The following is a 24,125-nucleotide window of genomic DNA, read 5'->3' as shown; positions in this document are numbered from 1 at the left end:
CGTACCAGAAAGTTTGTATGTTTTCTAATTTCACCTTGAATTTTACGACTTGTCATAAGATACAACCTGAAGTATTTTTACTGAACATTGAATCTGATTTATTTGAATATTTAATTCATAAAATGTTATTTTGATTTCCTATAAATATGCTAAGCTCAGCAAAATACAGTGTTACTAATTAGAAAGCTGAGTTTTATAGGATGTCTGGTTGGTATGTGAGGTAACTTATATTGCTACTTAGGCTTACATTTAATAAACCTTAGCTAGGAAAATTGTTTAAATTTCAAAGAAAAGATAATAAATAAAATGAGGGCATAGAATATTAATGTGAACTGTGCCTTTATTTTGTTAAAGCATTCAAAGTTAAATAGTGGTGGTCTGTTAACAATCTAGGGCTATTTGGCAAGTCTTTAAACTTACTCAATAATCAAAACATAAAAGGACAATGGAAACTTTTACAATAAAAGAAAAAGGAGTTGAGTACAGAAACCAAACAAATTATTCTCTGCTTCTTCTTGGTAAGGAGGTGAACTTTATAGGAAGGGCAGCAAGCTCTGAGTTAGGGTTGCCTTTTCCTGTCTTTGTTATAAATTACATCTGTCTGTGAAGAATCCTTTCCAGTTACTTGGTGGTTCATGGCTACGGGGGAGGTGTGCGTGTCTATCTGGAATGGAGCAGAGAAAGACAGACTGGGGGGGAGCCTTCTTTTAATTTTACTGGGGTGTTTTTCACTTAGGAAATGGCAATTCTTCACATTAATTTGCCTTGCTTACTGAATATACAGATGGATAAAATTCCTAAGATCCCAGCTGTGTAAACAGAATATTAACAAAACAACTGTTTTCTTCAACGTTTGTATTATTTGTTCTTTGTAGCTTGCTAGACTTAAATGGAGAAAACATTTGGCAAAGGGATGGACTTTTTCCAAAGCATAATGCTTGATACTTCCAGGAGAGTCCAAATTTACTGCAACAATATTATGAGGCACCAGAAATATGGGAGGAAGCTGCCAAATGGTGCTGGAAGGAGAGCCATATACTTGGGCTTAGTGCACTCTTCATGTCCTCTTTTCCCTATACCTAGTGAGCACCTAAAGAGAACAAGCTGAGGTAGCCCATGTGCAGCTATGCAGAGAGCAGAGAAAGGGGCCATGGCCAAATTCCTGTACTATTTCTTTCACCATTTGATCCTGAAGCAAGAGTCATTTACAGGTTGCTAGCAACAGAGGGGGAAATTTTGTCCTTCCAATCCCCTTCTTCAGTGTGGGCTGATGGCCAGCTCCCACCAGCTCCAGCCCGCTGAGCTTTGTTATCTCTTGTTCCTCTGCTTTCGGAAATAGGTTCCTATCTGTACCTATCATCAGCCTTAACTAACCTTGCACTTTGTGAGTCTCCCTCCAATCCACTGCGTTGCTTGTAGAAGCTAAGAACTCATTATGTATTTCCAGCTATTGCACTCAGAAAAACAACATCAAATAGGTAGACTATACAATCTCCTCAGGGTGGGCTTGAAAAGATGGCAGCTAGAGTCTTTTAGAGTGTTTCATGATTAAGACTATTATCTGAAGTATTTTATGGTTTGGCTCCCCATTGCACTGTTGAAAATTTGATAGTGAAGTCATCCTGAGTCTCGTCTTGACCAACCTAAAACAGCTGAGGAGGAATACTTAATTGTTTATATCTAATGTTTGCTTTTTCTTACTTCTAAGTGTGGGCAGAATCTTTGGCTGACCTTAAGATGGTGGTGAGTATTTGTAGGAACTTTATTTGACTTTTTTTTTTTTCCCCAGACTGATTTCACCCTCAAAATTTGTCTTTGCCTCAGATTGCAAAGTCTATGCCGGAGCCCGCACAGATTCTGCAGAGTTACACTGCAGATGATGCTGTGTCCAGGATAAAACCCAAACAAACATGGATGTTTTCAGTTGAAATACATTAACATTGTGCTCTCCACTTCTTATGATGAGTGGTCATTCTGATCTTTTTGGTCAGTTCTACAAGAATCCAACAATATTGTAGAAATATATTGCAGAAAATACTGTTACTGCTTCCACAACACGGAACATGTTGCATGAATTACATGTTAATACATGTATTACTATTTTCTTGGTGTTCGAATTCATGTGCTTGGTAAAAGTTTTGTTGTCTCTCTGTTCCATTCAAATAATGCTACACAAGGAACATTATCTTCTGTGCAGTTCCTCTGTAGTTTATTTGGACTGTGCCTATCAAATTTGGCTTGTGAATGCAGTCTAAGGAAATGGCATAGATTCTGCATGATAAAGATGAATGTTGCGTGCTTCATTTATAGCAAGGCCATCCAAATATGGTCTCAGAGCTGTGAAAACATCCCGTGCTTGAGAAGTCTTGAATTTTGGATTGATCAGGGCTGTGGGCAAGTTTCAGGCACTAACAGGCTGGAATTCAGGTCTATATCTTTAGATTCACTGAATGTTGTGCGTTGTGAATAGAGATACATTGCAACCATCCACAACATCTGTAGACTCCGTGTATTACTCTTGTTTAATAAAATGGAGGAGCGGTAGGGATATTCCTTAGAGCTTATTCTACTTTGCATATGTGCCTAACATTCTCTCAGAGTTTTTCTTAGCATTCATTTTGTATTCATGACACACATTTATCATTTTCATCTCTGCCTGTTATACATTTAGGACTCTTAATGATTTTCTTCTGTTCTAAGGAAGACACTTTGCCAGCTTTTTGTATTCTTCAGGAGTTACGATGTAGTTGAAGATTTACATTTGGAGAAATGTTAAATTACCTGTAATGATCATATTTCAAATTAAGTATTTAAAGGCCTAGGCTTGTTGTGGGAGACTATTTTCAATTTTTACCATTACTGCTGTCCCTGCAGGCCTAGGTTAAAAGAAAATGATAGCTAGAGGTTATGTTGCTGACTTTTGCTTTCTTTTTAAAGTCCTACCGTTGGTGCATTGTGGTGCTCTCGGGTGGGATTTCTAAAAACATCATTATGTTTCTGTCCATTTGAAGAATGACCCCTTGAGTCTTTTGATAGGTGCATGCATGCTGGTATGTAACTCAGTACTGAACCATTCATTTCTGTTGAATAATCACATTTTGTTTGAGAAATCAAGAAATTGTCAAAATGGAAGTAAGGAGCCAAATGTTACCCGTTTTGTCATGACAGAGATTTTATCTTTTGTCCCTCCCTCCCTGCTGCACTTGCAAATATAGCCCTCTGAATTACTGAATGTAAAAATAATATCCTTTTCTTTGCAGCCCTGGCACAGCAAAACATAATAGGAGAAGTTAAAGACAGGATTTCAGTCTTATCTCCGTGTTTCCTAACCACTGCTGGTTTGACTTCAGTTCCTTCTCTTGTTACTCATACTGTTTTTATTGCAGTGTATTTAATTGTGTCTCTTTGTTCTGATCAATCCTCAATTAAATGGGTAAATAATAAAAGAAAGAGGGTACATGATCAAATTACCAGAAGTAATTGGTTAGTCCAAGCATTACTGGAACTTTGTAATGAGCGGAAAGAACAGGGCTTTAGTATCAGAGTCATAAAGGCCAAGCCTTTAAAACTGACAACATAAACACATTGCTACATTGGCACATTTTTTGTGAATTTAAATTACAAATTATTGTGTATAATCAGAATCAGAGCAACTGAAAAATCATACAGCATGGATAGACTTTATTAATTTTGGATAAAAATGACAGACATTAGACAAGCTTAGAAGTCTGACAGACAAGGAGAATCTTAATATTTGACAAGTGCAAGATAAAATGAGAACTTGTCTTGTGGATTATTTTTTTTCTCTTTCATAGTAGCAGGAACATTACATAAACTAATAAGCAGCAAACCATATGCATTAGAATAAAATGTAGAAGTCTGTGGTAAGGGAGCTTATTTAGGAAACAGGAAAGTTTAAAGACTGTTCATTAAACGGCCAACAGGACATGGTATATTAAACAGGGGACTGTGGGTTGCTTTGGGAATTGGGAATTAGACACTAAAGTTTTTCAGTGCTTGATTGCCATTTTAATACATTTACCACTTTGCAGACTATAACATGAATTGTTTTTGTTCCACTTCATAATGAATAAATACAATTAAAAAGACAACCTGCTTTCTTCCTTAGCACTTATCTGTCAATGTACTACCAATTTTAGAAGCAAAATTAATTGCTTAATGAGAGAGGTGTCAATAACCCCAACCTGTGCAGAAATACAGAATCTGATTTTTTTTTTTTATTTTCCCTTTTCTCTTTCTGCCAAATCAATGGGGGAAGAATGGATGAAAAGTAAAGAAAAGGTAGAATGACTGTTAACAAACTAAACCCTGCTCTGTGGAATTCAGTTGTATAAAAGGCCATTTTTATAGATTTGTGCCACTTACAGGATTCTGTGTGTCAAGTCCAGTAAGATCAGTATGGCAGGGGGAATAAATAAAGGTTCTCATTAAGAGTACACTAAACTCATCCAATGCTACAATAAACAGCAGTGGTGCAGCGGCGTATTGCAGCTTCATTTTTACCTGTGGGGCAGATTGACTCTGTCAACTAGTTCCCTGTTAAGACCCAATTTACTTGGGCTGCATAAAAACTTCAATGTGATGCTAATGTTCTACTGAACTCTATCTTCAGGAAACAGTAATTTCTACTCATCAATGACATCTTGAATTTGAAAATTAAAGAAATTGTTGAGATGGAAACTTTTGGACAAATTCATCATGGGATAACCCATAAGAAGGCTTTTAATGTCTGTGCTGCTTTTACTGTTGTCAGGTATAAATTTTGAGTGTCCAGTTAGGATTTACAATCAAATTCAAGTATCCTCAGTCCACTGTATCCCACGTAATTTCAGGGGATCTACTAGGATTCTATCTAAAATAGACATTACATTACCATGGTATGTAATGTTAGCAAAATTGGGCCTCAAACTGAAAATTACTAAATTCAAAAATATTCTTGCAAAAATGCAAACATCCCATATTTACAGTTGTATATAACACTGCTATAGCTTTGTGACGTGTATGTATAAGTAGAGTAGAAAGTGCTGTATTAGTTCATCTTATGGATCATTCCCAAATAAGACTTCATATTCAAAACATTTTAACTAATTTTGCTTTGTATTTTCCGTAGTAAATTAAGGAGCCTAGTTAGTTTTCAACATTAAGAGAAGGTTGCTGCAGTATTTCTGCAATATAACAGGAATTATATTTATTAATATACTTTGGAAGCATTTAAATTCTAATCACACAGACGAAAAGAAATTTCAAGTAATGGCAAGTAAATTTAAATTACACAACAGTAAAGACTTTCATACCTTTGAAAATATTTCAGCACTGACTTCTTTTTTCCACTTGCTTTGATTATCCATGATCACAGCAGAAAAATTCTATTGCTGTTGCCATAATTTCTAAAGCATAACTGTGCTAACATGAAATATGTATATACAGGTACATTTGCCAACTTCTTTTAATTCTTTCATTCATTTTCCACTTCGTGTACTGGGAGGGGCTGCTGATCAGTACACGGGCTGAAAGAAAATGCAGAATTGTTGCAGGAGAAAATGGAGACATGCAGGCAACATTTGCAGAAAATGTAAGTTTTTTTACTGTGGTTTCAGAGTGAAGAAAATCAGATTTCCATCACATAAAACCTGCCTCTTAGACCTCTGGGATCCCTCAGTACGCTAGGCAGTGTTTGCTGGCTATGCACTTGCAAGTGTCTCACAAGCACTGTGTGAGAGAGTATTTTTATGCCACATAAACTCTGGATCAGGCCTCATGAGCTATGTATGTCTAGTAATCTCATTCATATAGCTTGGCTCCTCCTGCAAGCCGGGTCTTAGCTAAGATAAAGAGCTGCAATACAAGACACTTCGTGACTGTGGAAGGGAGGAAGATTCTGTCCAAGGAAGCATTTTCCTACCCTTCTCCAGCTTGATGCCCTCCTGTCATAAGAATTTCCACCTCTTCGGCAGCACCTGCTTATTGTAAAAATGAGAAGGGGGAACTAAGCACCACTGTGACCAAAAATAGAATACCCCAATTTTTTTTATTGCCGTGTTTAACCTCTGCTCTTTTAATCATATGCACAGCAGGAGAAAGGGGATGTGCTTTAACAACTTGTCAGGTATTAAGCAGTGCAAATTTTTAGCTAGAAATCATGCTGTCAGTTGGAAGTAAACAATAAGGCCACATATATTTAATTTTTAATACATTTTGAGTTATGCTATTCTTTTAATTACATTAATCAGGCAGGCTCCAACACTGCAAGCCTTAGGGCTTGAAGTGCAATTTCAGTGCTTTGTAATAGATTTGCCAAACTTTGGAAAAAGATGAAATGGCTTAATATTAAACATTTGCTTGATTTAAATTTTACTAACCCGTGCACTTTATAATTTATGTTTTTTCAGTGCAATGTACTGCCACAGCAGAACGATCATAATAGTAATTGTGAGTAAGCGTTCCTTTTGCACACAGGTTTTGCTTATAAACTAGATGAATAAAGGGGCCTGGAGTATCGAGGGAAAGCTCAAGATCTACAGAGCCTTTCACTTCAAGGTCATTGGTTCAAGCATACATCGTTAAAGACAGAAATTTAACATCTGACTGCTGCTTCATAATATACATGAAATGAGTTTGTGGTGTCAGTGGAGACAAGGAAAGGATACAACCAGTTTAATAACAAGAAAAGAGGTAGTCTAAAGCATAGGTCCAAAAAAAGAGAAGGAATCAGGAGATACCCAATTTACCAGGCTCTTGTCTTCCCCTGCATGCAGTCTGGAAAGGTTAGAAAGGTTGTAGTCAGCCTACTTGGTTTCATTTGATGTCATAAGCTTAATTGAGTTGAGCTAGGTAAATAATAGGTCAGAAAGGATCCGAGGAAAATTCAGGTAGGAGGTGGTTGATGATGGAAGTAATAGTGAGCCTGGTTGGACACTGCCAGGGCACTGCACAACAGGCGCTTTGAAAGCAGATGCAAAACTGATGTCCTGACCACTTGTCATTACCTCAAGCATATAAATCACAAACAGAAAACTGTTGGCCATGGTGTCCTCATGACTGCCTTCCAAGTGAGTAATTACAGCCTGCCAATGTTAATTCTCCAGTGAAGTTAATGGAATGAGGTACTGTCTCTTTTGATCAGTTGTGCGGTGTTGTTATTTTTTTAGGCTTTTTTAAAGAAGTGGTTGCTTTTCAGTGATGTGATCCCTTTATGTGAGACCTCTGAGAAGATTAGGTGTGTTTAGGAGTGTGTGTAACATGGCAGTGATTTTTATTAGCCATTTCATATTTAGTTGTCAAAATGAAGTAAATTGCTTCTGTCTACTGTTGTAAAAAGTGCATTATTTTTCCCTTTTGTTCTATGAACCATTGCGATTTTAAAGGGTACTGTTCCACAGCTGTCTTTTCTCTTCCTTTAGTCTTGTTGTTGTCATCGTTTGTTTTAAAATCTGGGCTGAGACTGTACCCAGGATGCCTTTGCTCGATGTACATGGTTTTTAGTGAAATAAATTATTTCAATCATTGTAAAAAAGCCCTATGACTTCTCCTTTCCATAGTGGGTTTAGTTATGAACATATACAGAAGTGGGGAGGGGGAAAAAAAAAAAGCAAGCTTCACATAAGTAGTTACTTTATTAATAAGTTCTCTTAAAAACATTTTACAAGTAAGAAGGGAAATAAGGTGAGAAAGACCAGAGAAGGAGAAACTCAGCCTTCTAGACAAGGGGAGACACAAAGGATTTTGTGGGTAAAATATAGAGATAGGCAACCCTGGCTTGGTTTGGTTTTTTTCTTTTGCCCTTTAGCCCTTCTTACTTGTACAACTAAAGTTTTTATACCTTTGGAAGAGGTTTTAGTCACAGGTTTTTTATGGTTTTAATATGTGTATACATTGAAAATATTTAGTCATATTTTATGTTTAATGTGGGATTTTCTTTTTTTTCTCAACAATTGTCTGGAGCAGAAAGCATTTTTTGAAGAACTCTTACCTGTTTGAGCCATTAAATGGCTCAATCTACTGTAGCAGTTGTTAATTTATAGGTGGTTTCACTTAATTGTATTGGGGAAACTCCACTGGAAGGTTTTGTAATAGAATTTTATGAATGAAATTCTGGTTTACTTGTAAATAAGTATGTGATGCTCGATGAAAGGATCTCTGAAACTTTCCTGAATTTTTCATTCAATAACCTTAGCCCATGTTTGTTTTTATGAGGAAAGTGAAGTTCCAAGTATTTCATTGAAGAGGCTAGATGTCTTTTTGAGTTAATATGACAAAACCTTCTTTATAAAAAAATATATTTCAACCTATTCACACATTGCAAGAGTATTATTTCTTTTCATAAAAGATTCTGTCTAAGTTCACATCACAACTTTATTTTTGGCAGTGACAGTTTAAAACCTGATCAGGGTCAAAAAAAGGAAGGAGTCAGAGATCAAAAATTTGGTATTTTTGCAGTAGTCCAGGGGGAAACATGCATAGTATATATCAGTGCTCTTCCTGAAAGAAAACATGGTAATTAATCCCTCACTTTGCACCTTGGTTTTTTCACCTCCAAATTTGAATACAAAACTTTTTTGACATAAAAATCAATTAGGATTCAAAATTGTTTTCATCTCTGTAAGAAAATGACACAGACTTGAAATAATTTAAAGAAAAATTCTTCAATCACAAGTTATGGCAACCTATGATATTTGGTTGGAGGATTTTTAGGGTTTGAAAGAAAAAAAATGGATCCAACAGAACTTTTACATTTCAAAATATTAGTGCATCAGCTTTATTGGAAAAAGCTGAAATTGTTCAAATGACCTCAGTAAAACAATTTGGACTACGATTCCCGGAATGCTCATGAAGCTGACATGTCTACATGTTTTTAAAAAGTCATAATCCATCATTCTGATGCTAGATCGATGGATTATGACTTTCTGATGTCAGATCTGTGAATTAAGGTTTTTTTGAGTACAGCCTGCTATCCAATTATTGCCCCTATTCATATATTATAAATCATTATTCCTTCACCAGGTAGTCAGCAGTTTCTATTTCCTAATGTTTCAGAGCCTTCTTTTTTTAGCTATTGTGGCGCTCCCATTGAGCAATCAAAAACGGAGAGTGCTGACCTGAAAAATAAAGCTTCTATCACAGCAAATAGTTGAGGGAACAACATTCATTTCTAATTCTTGTAATTTCTGTTGAAATAAAGGGAATTAGATTAGATTGAAACAAATCTCATCCCCTTCCTGAACAAACAAGCAATATAATAAATTAGCACAAAAGTTGTTGGCATGTATTGACTTCATTTTTAAGTGCTCATGCCTGAGTTTCTTAAAAATGATGCTTTCTTCTGATAAGTTGATTTTTTTTAATATGAAGACAGATCAGCTTCTGATTTAAAGCTGAAATTTGCCAGCGTGCTGCCTTAAGTGATTGTGTCTATTGGTGCTGTTAAACTGAAGTTCCTTTGAATGAATTATTTATCGAGTAATAAACTTACTTTTAATGCAATGGAGTATATGATAAAAGTAGAAGATGCTTTACTGTAACCAGTTTAGGTGTGTCAAATCAAAATGCATCTTAAACAACTTTATTAAAAGATATTCAGAGAAAGAAGAGCTAATTTAGGACCTATCATGCAGCCAGAGAAGTCATTAAATGAAACGTAATCATGCTGTGTTAGAGAGTTATCTCAACAGATTTCTCAAGCTAAGGGAATTTAGGTCTAGTCCATATGTGGATGGAAAAAATCAATAGTATGATCTTGTTGTTGTTCTTTATTTCATTTTGCTGTACTGATAGTTCTTCATTAGGATGCAGTTTTCACACTAGACGGCTGTGCATAAAATATGTCCAGTCAGTACATTGCTAGCGGAGTTGTTATCAAAAAGGACGGTAATCGATGAAAGGCAGGCTGGTAAAATGAATGTGGTAGAATTTGTTTTTTAATAACTGTTTGTTCTAGTCCTGTGTCTGTCGTGAGAGAGCTGTCAGAACACTGGCTTGTGCCTCAGTTTCTCCTTTATTTGAGTGGCCACGTGGATTTTAAAATCTGTGTCCCAAGGACTGTTTCCATGGCACTTTTCTGAAAAACAAATTTGCGTATCTCATGTTACCCCTGTTGCCATTCAGTCAAGGGTGTTATCTGAAACGGCACGAGAAAGTTAACATAGTATTTTGCATGTCCTGTCATCAAGTAATGGGGGGGGGGGGGGGGGGCGGGATAATGCTTTAATATGCTGTAGTTTAATTCTTCTTAAAGGAAGACATTTTCTTGGCATATTCACCTCATTCCTTATTGTTTATTTCATTTTCTCTTTAACATTTTCAAATTTTGGCCATTAAGACTTCCAGGGTGCTGCAGAGTGTTAGAAAGAGCTGGTTTGTTGGGAGAGCACAGAAATAGATATTCTACAAATGCTTCTGGAGAAAACACGATTTCAAGGGCAAGTGCCAGCGCAGCAATGGAACCACCAGTGGGGCTTCAATGCCTTTCTTGCTTTAGATAGATCTCCAACGTGATACAGCTTTAGAGCCCAGTTCTGCTGGTGGGAAGTCTAGTGAAGCTCCTTCTGCCATCCACGGAAGTAGGCTCCAACCCATTTTCAAATTTCCTGTTAAATGTAGTTGCCCACTAGATGGAGACAATATTTTATACATCCGTGGATATACAGATGGTAATCAAACCCATCAGCTGCTGCCTGCTCTTTCTGGGCACCTTGCCAATTTACTGGCAGTATGTTGACTGGGAAGCAGACAGGGACACACTTTGATCGAAAAGCTTGTATGATGATTTTTTTTGTTGTAATATTATTGTTTTTTAAAAAAATGATAAAAGAGACCAAGATGTGTATCTTGATCAAAGGGTACTGCTGTCTACTTCCCCATCAGCAACTTCTAATTTATAGAAATCAGATTGCGTGGAAAGCAATCAGCAAAGGTTTGAGGTCTTTCTTGTTCTCACTGCCAAGAGATGCTGACAAGTGAGAAAATTAAAATCAGAGAAGGTAGGGGGAGAACTAGTAAAACACTGGTTGAAATATAATTATTTAAAGTTCACAATTTTAATAATTTTAGGGCTGTAAAAGAAATCCAGTTTTTTGAAGTGCTCAAATTGGCTATCACTTGTATTATAAGAGCACCTTAGGATCTTTCTCTGATGGAGGATGTTGCTTTGAGACTCATTTACCATTGAGACACAAATATATCCGCGAAGTTACTTGCTGTCACGGAGAAATAACCTGTGTCTGGTTTGGGGGCCAAGTTTCTCAAAGGTATCTCTTATCAGCTCCATTTCTTCCACACGGAGCTATGCATCCAGTATGGTTTATTAGGGTGTATACATGATACAATGAACACCTGCAAAGAACACTTAAACCAGTCAGTCCTATAAATGTGAAGATAGTGTGTGCAGAGGGACTATACTGAAATTTTGTCTATTATATTTGGTAAGGTCTTTTCTCTTTAGGGTCTCTAGTAGGGTCTTTTCTCTTTTCAGCTCTTGGTATCAATTCCTTCTTTAAAAGCCATTTTTTGTTTTGGATTTTTCAGTCCTTCTAGGCTTAAACAACAATTAGCAATTACAGATATATGTGTGTGTGTGTATATATGGGTTGTGTCAGCTGGAGAAAGACTTGTGTTTCAGTGCATCCGTGAATATTTCTAGCCAACATAAAAACACAAACCCACTGGCAGTGGTGAGAGTTGCTTCACATTCTGCCAAATGTTAAAATCAAAATAAAGACTCATATGACAGGAGGACCTAGGATATGTGACATTTTGTCTAGTTGGAACAAGGGATTATCAAAGGGAAATAGCCTGACGTAGATAAGGAAGTGAATAGGGCCCACCTCCAGAAGTCTTTAGTGTGCCATCTTTGATATGATCTTCGGGTTATGAATCTATTGGAAAAGTTAGTTAAAAGCTTGGTTTGGTGACAAGAGATACTGTTGAAGCCACACTAGACATTCAGCTTCTTCGTGCAGTCTGGCATGCTTGGCAGTTGGGGCCAAAGGGGAGTCTGAGACTAGAAGAATAAGTGTTACAGTTCAGCATTGCGCTTTGCTACTGGAGCGGTGAAGATGGATCAGATGTTCAGCCTCACCGCCTCTCCTCCGCACACAAGACATTTGACTCTGTTGTTAGCTGCTTCACATCACTCCTGCTCTCTTCCTCTGCACATCGACCCACGCTTTTTCCTGAGCTGCTGAATAAGTCTTTCCTTCCACAGGACAAATTTAATTCCTGTGTCCCCATCCATCCTGCCTTTCTCCCTACTGCCAGCTGAGCTTTCCAGCCTTTAGTGATTTTTCTACCCTCTCAACTTCTCTGCTTGGCAATCCAGACACTTTTGATGTTCCTGATAGGTGTTTTCTTCTGAGGGTTAGATCAAAAGACAGCAGCTTCAGAGTAGGCAATGTCATGTTTCTGGGTATAGCTGTGCATTCTTAAGAGAGGGTGCTGCTGTTTGGCGGTTGCTCTCTCTAGGTAGTTATGAAGTTGCTATTTAGGAAAGCTGCCAGGGAAAAGGTGCTGCTAAAAGGAATAAACAGATAAATCCCTTTGACATCGTTGCTTCATTTTTTTCCATCAAAAGCTGACCATCACAGACACATTGTCTTTATTACATCAGGCAAACTGTGTGCAAACTTTGTGATGATATTGTCTTTGCCTATTCTTGTAGAAGAGTTTCTCAAAAAGATAAAACACAAGAGGAGGAGAAGAAAGCCTATAGTGTACAATTCAACCCACCAGCCTTCGTATTCACTTATTTTATAGCCGACTCAAGATATTCGCTTCAAAGTTTGAAGTGTTTGCTCTCAATCCCGACTAGTGTTACACTTGTGTATAATTGTGGAAACCTTCTTTGAACAAACGTCATATTTTTGTTGCTTTTGTTACTTGTGTGTGTGGTAATTTTCTAAAAGATTAAGTCAATGTAGAGTTTATAAGGGATAAGGAGTTGTGAGTGTTGGTTTGGTTGTTTTTTTATTTCGGGAGAAATTATTCAGTAGAAATGCTTGTTTCTTCTCATCCTTTGTTTAAAAAAATTTTGAAATATCCACATTTGATTATACGATTTGTCATGAGCTTCCTAACAAGTCAAAGCAGAGTGAGATTTATCCGCTTTTTCACCAGAAACCATTTCATGCCCCAACAGAAATGGAAATGACTCTTCTTCTCAGAAACCTTCCAAGTCAAAGTGGGAGGAGATAATCTGTAAGGAGATGTTACAGTCTCAAAAACAACCTCACATCACCCAAGGTGTGGTTGGCTTTGGCAGTTTACCAAGAGGAAACTTATTAGATTTCAAGTCACCCACCAAGCCAAGCTATGCTGAAACAAAGCTTTGTTTAACTCTTGCGTTCACCAGACTAACCCTGCCTCTGTCCAGAACTGTATTTTTATTTAACGTGAATGACAGTATTATAAGATAGAGTTAAAAATAAGTCCAGCATTGAAGCTGAGATCCAATATAAACAGATTTATGAACACGTACTGTAATAAGGAGAGCTTGTTTACAATGAGATATGAAATTCAAGTGTGATATAAGGAAGTAGTGGTTTCTTTTGACTAACAGGCTATGGTGAGAATACCGCAGATTCAAGTTATATAGAAACGCAATTGTAAAGAACTACTGATATCTTAGATTTCTGCGGGTTTTTATGTGTATTGATCAAATATTCTGGTGTTAAAATAGACTAGTTTCACATAGAGAGGTGACTGAAAACTATAACTCTGAATTTTGAGAGAAAAATTGGCTTACTTCTGCATTCCCAAATTGGAAAATGTATGTTAATAACTTAATTTTGATGATAAAACCATGAAAAATAAGTCCCTAAAATAGTGTCGAGTCAATTTTCTGATAAAGTAAATTTGTTTTCCCATTTGTGATTAAAATGACCTACAGTAAGATTTTTTTTTTTAACTAGGTGTTAATTAAAAATATGGAAATGGATTTAAAAAACATTGCAGTTCACAGTGGAAGAATTACCATAACTGATTTGTTCTCAGAGCCATGCCTGTTTTGAGATGTTTTTAAGATGTCTAAGTTACTGGTTGTTTTTCTGCATGATTGTTTCCAAAGCAAAATGTGATTCCAATAAAAACAGTAATTGAATTTACAGTCCACAGGACAAATTGTTGTTTTAACAGAAACTTACACACTCAGGCAAAGACTTTATGTTTTAGGTCTAATAACAAAGAATACAAGCTCTCCATTTTTATGTGACTGTATATCCTGAAAAGTTCTCTAATGTAGCATATTTAAAAAAATCTATATTGTAGTTTTTAAACTGTGTGAGCAATTTTTTTTCCCTCTTAGCTCAGAATCAATATTCTTTAGGTTGGATTTGTTTGGGGTTTTTTTAATGCAACCTTTTAAACGTTAGAGCAGCTTTTTTCTGTAGCATCAGCTAGGGGTGAATCAATATAGACAAGCCTATTCACATCTAATGCACCTGATGACTAGAGGAGTTCAGAGAGAGGTTGTTCTTTGTCAATGGGCGGTGCAGGAACGTACAGAGTATGGGGCAGTTGTGTGAGGGGCTTGTCTTGCATGGAGAAAATGCTGGTTTCAGAGGAAATGGGTAGGAAGGGAAGGCTGTTCAAGAGTGGCAGTGGACAAAGGCAGGAGGTGGGACCTCTGTCCAACTTGAGGCAGTGATTACACATCACTGTATCAACAGCGAAAGATTATTTTTCTGCTGTCGGACTTTCTCAGCAGGAGCTCCCAATCACTTCTTGAACCCTTTTTTTTCCAAGAGTTTCTTTTAAAGTTTTCTTAGGTTTTTTGGGAATCTTCATCGTGCCTTTCTTTCACATACATTGTACTCATGTTTAGATAAAGCCTGAAGAGTGTGCTTACTGAACTAAGAGAAATCTGGTGGGGTAACACACAGCTCCTTAGACACATGCCTGTTCTAACTGATGTGTACAGAGCGTGCGACATGCCAGAGATAGACATACATGCTGGAGATAGGCTTGTCTACATTAGTGGGTTTTGGCAGTCTTAAGGCTGACCTAAAGCCCTGTGTAACAGTAATAGTTGGTGAGGCATTGCTGCATCTCGGATGTAACACCTGGGAAAAACAGCCCAGGATAGTGCCAACAGCTGTCTGACTTACCGTACGCGCTCGGGGCTGCAGGAGGAATGTGTGGTGCTGTTGCTTCCCACTGAGTTTCTACAGTGGTCCTTTGACTAAAAAAGGGAATATTTCATATTTCCCAGCACCAGGCAAACTGGGGAGCCTGAGTGAGGAACCCAGCTTTCCTAGGTTCCCTATACTGTCAGTGGGAGAGGTAAGAGGCTGTGCTTGCTGTGGTCCAGGGCAGATATATTAAACAATTGTTAGGTTCTTAATTTATCTTAATTGCTCTGACTCCCTCAGAGGATGCAGTCTTCTTTGCACTTACTACAAGGAGAGGTTTAAGGGGTTGACAAAGCCCCCCGCAGTCATCTTTGCACTTACTACAAGGAGAGGTTTAAGGGGTTGACAAAGCCCCTAAAGCAGGTGTGATGAGTACCATCCCCCTAGGCAATTTAATTCTTACAGGCCATTTCGTTGCCAAAGGTACGTGCTCTCATGCAAACTGATTTTCTGAGAGTATGAGAATGCAGCAAGTCTTTATAAAATGTATGAAGTCTCCTCCCAGAAAGAGGTACCAAAATGCACCTGGCCAAGTATGCTTTCACGTTTTTATCGTAATGTTTTCTGCATTCGTATCAGATCTTTCCTGATGAAGTGATTTGGAAAAAGAGATGAACAACAAGGAAATATAAAGTTCCGGCTTGATAAGATGTATGCCACAAAAATATTAGACAGCCTGCTGTGCATTGGGTTCAACAGGACTTACTTTTATGGTTTTCTAATGTGATCCCATGACTAACAGACAAAAGCCTTACTTTTTTTTAATATCTGTAGATCCAGCTAGGTGGTTACTGTGGGAAAGGCTCTTGTGGTTTTTGGGGTTTTTTTAATGGCTTTACATCCCTGTTGAGTATAACTCTACAGCCAGAATAGGAGCTGCCTGCTCTTTGCTTGTTTGATGGGTGCCCTTGAAGTGGAAAGGGGGGGGGGGGGGGGCACTTTGAAGAGTCCTGTCATGCAAGAGTTACATTTTCAGGTACTAAAAAAAAATCCTTCACCCCTCCTCAAATTCTGTATGCATTGTTTTTAAAAGTGTTTTGTTAACCTCAAGCATTTAAAATGGTGAGACAGATCCTAAAAAATCATGAGACTTGCTTAAAAGTATTTGTTTTTTGGTTCCTTTTGCTTGCAGTCTAGTTTTTGAGCTTTCGAGATTTATGTTTTCAATCTTTCCTCTGCAACCATAAGAGCTAGACACTAACTTTATTTTTAAATGAAAGCTGAGATTCTTTTGTAATCCCATAACTCTAGGAGATTTGGCAATGCTAAACACAATGTGAATTTAGAGTGACCATTCCAAGGTGAATCATTTAGTGATGTGCCCTCAGCAAGAAAGCCAACTGGGGATTTTTTTTCTTGGATGTCTCTTATTTTGTCTTTCTAAATAATCTGCGAATTGGCAGTAATAATTGGAAGCTTGGTAAAAGCAGAAGTAGGTGACTGCAGCCCAGTAAAATCAGTATTATTTTTTTTCTGGTATGTTAGGATATTCTTACAGAATCTAGGTATTAAAAGCGTTCTGCATTACGATATCTCTAGAGAGGAAGGCTTTGGTTGTTTTTGTAGAAGCACCCTTTTCTACTCAGTCGAGCATTAAAATTGGCAGCAGTTCCTGGAGTAGCAAGAAAATCCTGGTTGTTGCCCTCATATAGTTACTGAAAACAGTAAGAGGATATGCAAAAGCTTTAACTCCAAGGAAAAATATTTATAACTGTGACAGTGTGTTTCCTTACAATAATTTATGGGCAAAATGTAGGAAAGGAGGAACACAAGCTATAAATAATATTCCATATGTAAACATAATGGCAGTAGCAAATTCTTTTTATTTAAAAATTAATATTGATGTTCATTAATATAAATTACCACATTTCAGATGACTCTGATGTCCTTGAGGCCAGATGTCACTGACTGATTTACAGCTTCCTGGGGGGAGGAGTAGATCCTGTTTTGTCAATGTAGGCACCAAATTGCTTCAGATAGCTATTTTGGACTAGATTAATTACTGATGTATTGTCAACAAAGTTGATTCACTCACAGCTCAGAAACATGGAAAATGCTCTTTAAAACGTATTAACTTGAATTCTGAAATGCAGGAAAAAGAGGATAAAGTATACCTTTGACTTACTGAACTTTTGTCTGATTTAAGGAATAGCGGTTTGAAAGCTCCTGCCCAGGAACATGCACACAGAATTTCCATGTGCATCATTAGCAACTGGGGAACATACTTCAGAGGCCAAGTTTAGTCCCTCATTGATCTTAATTCTACTCTAAATATTAATACAAATGTGTACAGTGAAGGCGTTCAGAAGGAAGCTCTGCCATCTTAGTCACACTGCACAGATCATATATCTGGATCAAGTTTTTGAGTGCTTCATAATATCTTTCGATCCTTTGGACCTCGTGTATAGCATTGCTGCAAAATAGGATGGGAAATGTATTTGTAGAGCTAGCAGCAGCCTCCCAGAAACCTCCTCACCTGTGAGAACACTGGTGGGCGATGCCTCAGAAGGCAAGTAGGGTGGATTTACTGTGTTTGCATATGCTGGCAGGTTAAAGAGAGGAAAAAAACCAAAGGCAGGCTGGTTTGAGTCAGTGTGAGGCAGTGCATCTCTGCCCATTAGTTATTCATTCAGATTCAACCACATGAAATACAGGCAGCTAACAAACCATATCTTGTAAACGCCTTTTATTCCAGCAACTGAAATTCAGCGCATTTGTAGGTGTGCAGCTGGGCATGCTTAGCATGAATGGCAAACTAATGTAAATCCTGTATTAAATATATTGGTTCATAGCAAATCTCACATATGATCATATGTAAGAAAGAAGCCTGTGCAGGTCTCTGGTAGCATAAGGTCCTATGTCGTGCAATTAGAAACTACACAGACGATAGGAATATAGAGAATAACACAAAGAACACCCTTTTTTACATACATCTGTCATTCATGTAAAATCAAATCCATACCCATTGAAAGGACATTGAAAGGCTTTGAAAGATGTTACAAGGCTTTAGAAATGGTCCATGCTGAACGTGGTTTATTTTTTCCAATCCTTATAAATAATTATTTTCCTATGTTTGGTAAGATTAGCTACAGAGAATTTATGTTAAGACTCTGTGGAGAGTAGTACAGAATTTCAGATAATATTAAGCTGAAAAGGTGGTTTTAAAATGTTTCTATGGTACAAAAGCCTTGTATCAAAGAGGCAAATACACCACCCCCTCAGTCTCTTTTCTCATTTATGAAATAAGAAAGCATAAATTCTAATTTCCAGCAAGTATGTTAGTAAATCCAAACTGACCTTGACCTTAGCTTTGCTAATTTCCAAACTCTGATATTTATTCCTGAGTAGATTGTTTCCCTTCATACCACATACATAAATACTGCAAACCTTTCCAGTGACTTGAATTAGAGTGTAAGTAAATAGCTGGTTTTAATCTACATAATATTTTGAGAGCAGACGTTCTGTGCTATGACTATTAAGATATACCCAGCAGCCATTTGTATAATGCTAAAACCTCTTACATATATTATTAAAAGTAATACTATCAGCCAGGGCTTGTTTTATGCCACAGAAACTTAAATAATAAAATACAGTGTGGATAAAATCTGCAATAATAGTAACTTAAGCAAAATTAATTTAAGTAACAGATAACATCTGGGGGAAAATGTAATGGTATATTGGTAAGTTATGCAAAGCTAATTTTATAATAACTACCACATCTGTGGAACTCATTTATTAGAATGCTTTACCAATCTTCTTTCCTGCCATTATTCTGTTTTAGAAATTTTCCTGTATACTGTTTTATTGTCTTTGCTCTGCCTATATTTGTAAAAAGGTAATTTGCTAGCTCTCAACAACAAGAAAGGTATGTGGGTTTATGTACAGAACAACATGACACTTTTTATACTTAGCTCTTTTTATGCACACTTTTACTAGAGAGAATTCCAGAGAAAAACTGTGGCATGGGGCTGTACAATAAGAGCAATGTTTGAACACCAGCTACAGTCCTCAACTGCGACTACACCGAGGCTTGATGCAGCTGGGGTGGGAAAGTAAAGGTGACGCTGAATGATATTTCCCGCGGTAATCTCTGCTGAACGTTAGAGCAGCCTCTAGCCTGCTCTAATTTGTCCAGATTCAAGTGGCCTTTTGGCACCCCACTGCACCTCGGAATTAGTAAGAATGTTGCATTTAACTTCTGCTCCCTCCAGTCTCTTTCGGAGCATCCTTTTATCTGCAGCTGACACTGATATGCCCTCTACATTTGTGCAACTGCCATATGATTTCTTTATGTTTGAATTCTCATGGACCCATTGGACCGCAATGTGCAGGAAAATATTGCCAATTAATTTTAAGGCATTATCATCTTGCCAAACTGTTTCTCACATTTCGATAGTTATATTGATTCAAGAGGACACTTTGAGTAATACATCTTTGTCATAGTGAATAATGCTCACATAATGACAAATCTTCAGGAATTAAAAAAAGGAGGATGAATTTTTTAATGTAGGTCAGTAGAAGTAATTCACCATAAATTTACTCAGACTTCAGAAGCTAGCAACATTTTTTAAAGCCACTGTAACTGTATAAAACTTACTGTGTCTCCTTCTCTGTTTTTAAATAGATTTTACTACAGAGCCATTGGTGCTGTTAAACATGAGGTTTTGTTCAAAGGAAATACAAAGACTTAATTGTATTTTTTAAAGGAAAGTATTGCATCAGAAGGATTCATTTAAATATGTTTGTTGGCTTCAGGCTCTCACCACAATTCATTCGTTCTAATTTTCCCCTGGACTTGTTAAGGACACAATGTATAGGAAGGAGCAATGCAGAATGGCATTTTTAGGTCACTATATTTTGGCTGTAAACTGTAGTACTGCTCATAAACTTACTATTACTTAACAAAATACTTCATATTCTACATTGAAGTTTCACAGTCTTTTAAAAAAACTTTTGGCTGAATATTGCAGCTATTATGGCTCATTAAAGAGACTGGTTCTGCTGTAATTTAGTTATTTCTTAATGATCCAAGGGTTATTATTAGACATGGAACAGATGAGTAAAGAATGGCTCTCTTTAAGAGGACGCAGTGCAGTAAAAATATTATTCTAAAACAGAACCTCTGAAAATCTTATCCGTGCTACAAAAGTGTATTTGACCAGCCAGGAATTGATTTTAAAAACCCAGTCTAGTTTTTTTACATTATTTCATTTTTTGAAATTTGGACTGGAGGGAATAAATGGAATAAAGATTTAATCTAAATAAAGAAAATATTTTGAGCAAATAGTTAACTAACTAACCAAAAAATGTTATTTTAAAGAAGCAGAAAGTAATTGTGAATTCTTATACAATTCAGCTAATATTTTTTAATTGAGAAATAAAGTAATAAATCAGAGAAAATGGAAATATTTGCTAAATCAAAAGAGTTTCAGTTTTTAAAAAATTAGAATTTGAAAACAAAACTTCCTTTTATTTTAGAAATAATAACATTTAGCTCAACTTAAGGCTTTTTCATCTTGATGCAAAAATTCAACTTTCTGACTATTCCTTTTGTGAGTCTTTGGGCACTAGCACAGTGCTGTAAAATTAAGAGTCACAAGTGATTCAGGGAAATGCTTCTATAAAATCTGCTTTTCTCTTCACTTAAATTCTGGAAATCTTTCTGCCAGCCTTTTGGGTTCTTATACACATGGGCTAATACTGTCTACCTTTTTAGCGAGCTCACACGTGACAGGGAATCTTGAAGGTAATGACAGAGTCCAAACATAACTTCTGAAAAGCTTTTAGGACTACAAAAGAGATTTTTAATGCAATGAAGTACAATGGGGAGGTCTCACTGTTTATTTTCATTTTTTTGCTATCACTTTTGCAAATGTATAAACCTTCAATATTTTCAGCATGTTTAACTGTAGCGAGTAATTAAATAAACCAAATATCAGCCTAGCTATGATTTCAAAGGTATGAGGAAATTAATTTATGGGAGCTGCAATTACCCTGATGTGAATTAATGTAGTCAGCTTACACCATCCAAGCAAAATCATGTTTGTAATAGCTGACTCAGAACTGGAACATCTGCCTGGTATTCTCAGTGGGCAGTTCCCATTGTAGAGGCCCCAAACATACCATTTTAGTATTATACCCTGTTCCTTGCTCGTTCAAAAGTGCCTTTTGTCACCCTATTTGGCATGTATGTTCTGTCATCCATTTTTCAAAAAAACAACACTAAACCTTGTCCCTTTAGAGGACTAAGGGCCACCTTCTAGGATCTAGGATCTCCTTCTATGACCAGGTGACCCGCCTAGTGGATGAGGGAAAGGCTGTGGGTGTTGTCTACCTGGACTTTAGTAAAGCCTTCGACACTGTCTCCCATAATATTCTCCTGGAGAAGCTGGTGGCTTGTGGATTAGAGAGGTGTACTCTTCGCTGGGTAAAAAACTGGCTGGACAGCTGAGCCCAGAGAGTTGTGGTGACTGGAGTCAAATCCAGCTGGTGGCCGGTCACAAGCGGAGTCCCCCAGGGCTCAGTTTTGGGACCGGTCTTGTTTAATGTCTTTATCAACAATCTGGACAAGGGGATTGAGTGCTCCCTCAGCAAGTTTGCAGATGACACCAAGTTGGGCGGGAGTGGTGATCTGCTTGAGGGTAGGAAGGCTCTACAGAGGGATCTGGACAGGTCAATGGGCCGAGGCCAATTGTATGAGGTTCAACAAGGCCAAGTGCCGGGTCCTGCACTTGGGTCACAACAACCCCAGGCAACGCTACAGGCTTGGGGACGAGTGGCTGGAAAGCTCCCCCACAGAAAAGGACCTGGGGGTGCTGGTTGACAGCCAGCTGAAGATGAGCCAGCAGTGTGCCCAGGTGGCCAAGAAGGCCAACGGCATCCTGGCCTGTATCAGAAATGGTGTGGCCAGCAGGAGCAGGGAGGTGATCGTGCCCCTGTACTCGGCGCTGGTGAGGCCTCACCTCAAATACTGTGTTCAGTTTTGGGCCCCTCACTACAAGAAAGACATTGAGGTGCTGGAGCGTGTCCAGAGAAGGGCGACGAAGCTGGTGAGGGGTCTGGAGCACAAGTCTTATGAGGAGCCGCTGAGGGAACTGGGGTTGTTCAGCCTGCAGAAGAGGAGGCTGAGGGGAGACCTCATCGCTCTCTGCAACTACCTGAAAGGGGGTTGTGAAGAGGTGGGTGTTGGTCTCTTCTCCCAAGTGACTAGTGACAGGACAAGAGGAAATGGCCTCAAGTTGTGCCAGGGGAGGTTTAGGCTGGATATTAGGAAAAATGTCTTTACTGAGAGAGTGGTGGAACACTGGAATAAGCTGCCCAGGGAGGTGGTGGAGTCACCATCACTGGAGATGTTCAAGGAATATGTGGATGTGGCATTGTGGGACATGGTTCAGTGGGCATGGTGGTGTTGAGTTAATGGTTGGACTTGATGATCTTACATGTCTTTTCCAACCTTGATGACTCTGTGATTCCGCATCACTTGCAAGAGCCCAAGCAAGGACTAAGTGCTGCATCCAGCTACTCCGGGGGGGAAATAGCCATTTCCTTGTCAGAGCGTTCCTGGAGCTGCAGTTCACACGCCAGCAGAGAGCCAGTGTGGTACTCTTCACAGGAAAGAGAAATGGGAGCAAGTTGATGAAGAGCAAAACTTGGACCATTAGCGATTCTTAAATTATAGTCACATATTAAAATGTTTTTCTTAGGGCCCTATTCAATGCAGTGTCACTACAACTTTACTCCAGCTGACTCCTTCAAAAGAATGCCCTGGTGGTCAGCTGGGCCCTTTAATTCCAAAATGCAACAAGATCCCTTTTTCAGAAGTGACAAATATGGATTGGGAAGACTGCATGTTACCCAAGCTCTGTGTTTTCTAAACTTAATTATCCACATGAGTAAGAAGCTGTAGTGTTATGAAATTATGAAAATCATCTGTTCTTTCCAAGTATTATAAAGAGAGCCCCTTGAGATGCAGCTAGAAATTAAAGCTGATCTATAATCATTTTCAGTATGCTTTCCAGTTCTGAGCACCTGGATAGTAACAAAAAAGGTATTGTTTTTTGTTGTTTGCCAGCCATTTCATTTCCGTGTAAAAAAATCTGCAATAAACCTCTGAGCAATAATTAAACCGGAATTACTTTTTTTTTCTTTCTTTTTTTTTTTTTTTAATACTGCCAGTATGTGATTGAACTTGCCCAACCTGCAGTTCCCCCCTTCCCTGCTCTGCTGGAAGAAGGCATACCTTCAGATATCTGTTCGTCATTCATAATATCACCAACAGCTGCAGAGACAGAATCCAAGGTAGAGAGTTTTGTTCCTTTTTTTTTTTTTTTTTAAAAAAAAAGCTGTTTTTCTATGTGTCTCCTACCTCATTTATTCCCATTGGAGCCCAGTCACTGATAATATTTATTCCCCAGAATATAGCATGCATTCTCTTCTAAGATTGAATGAAGTTGCTTTTAATGCATTAATCAGTCAACAGAGGATATTTGAGCCAGCACTTCTGGGCTCTCTCCCCTTGCGACTTCATCACCTCAGGATCTGCCTGGCCTGGGCAGTGAAAGGCAGACACTGGCCGTCTCTGTCAGAGCAGGAGTTCTCAAAAGCAAGCTTCGTGTATTGCTGCGTGTCTTTGGGCTGACGCTGTTTGGTCTTGTAGAGAGCAGGAGGATGTTCTAACTCATGTATTTCTTGTGGTTGGTTGCTGCTAGGGATCTGATCAAGAAGGTTACCTGGAAGAGCCCTGTCCAGAGGTAGAGTCATTCGAGGCAGATGCTGTGGCTGTTGTCACTGCTGAAGATCAGAACTCCACAGTGGGTGAAATTGTAAATGAAATTATTGGCAACCTTGAGGTACTATTACTAGAAAGCTGTTCACTAATTCTGTCTGTGGTTAATTAGCTAGCTCAGCCTTAATGAATATAAACTGTATTCATGCTAAAGCTGGCAAAAAGCACATCCATATGCTGTAAAAATGTGAATTAGCCTC

At 38.0% G+C, this 24,125-nt stretch overlaps 1 protein-coding gene across 1 annotated transcript in view; it reads left to right on the top strand.

The window, feature by feature from the left end:
* Positions 1-24,037, top strand: part of CABCOCO1 (ciliary associated calcium binding coiled-coil 1) — a 50,653-nt gene extending 26,616 nt beyond the window's left edge. Inside the window, exons 6-7 of the mRNA XM_059821317.1 lie at positions 23,316-23,438; positions 23,849-24,037. Coding sequence (XP_059677300.1) covers positions 23,316-23,438; positions 23,849-24,037 — 312 coding nt within the window. The remainder of the gene's footprint in view (positions 1-23,315; positions 23,439-23,848) is intronic.
* The last annotated feature ends 88 nt before the right edge of the window (positions 24,038-24,125 follow it).

Source organism: Gavia stellata, chromosome 9 (assembly GCF_030936135.1).
Source record: "Gavia stellata isolate bGavSte3 chromosome 9, bGavSte3.hap2, whole genome shotgun sequence".
Classification (NCBI taxonomy): domain Eukaryota; kingdom Metazoa; phylum Chordata; class Aves; order Gaviiformes; family Gaviidae; genus Gavia; species Gavia stellata.
Note: the sequence above shows the minus strand (reverse complement) of the source record. Positions and strands in the feature narration are given on the sequence as shown.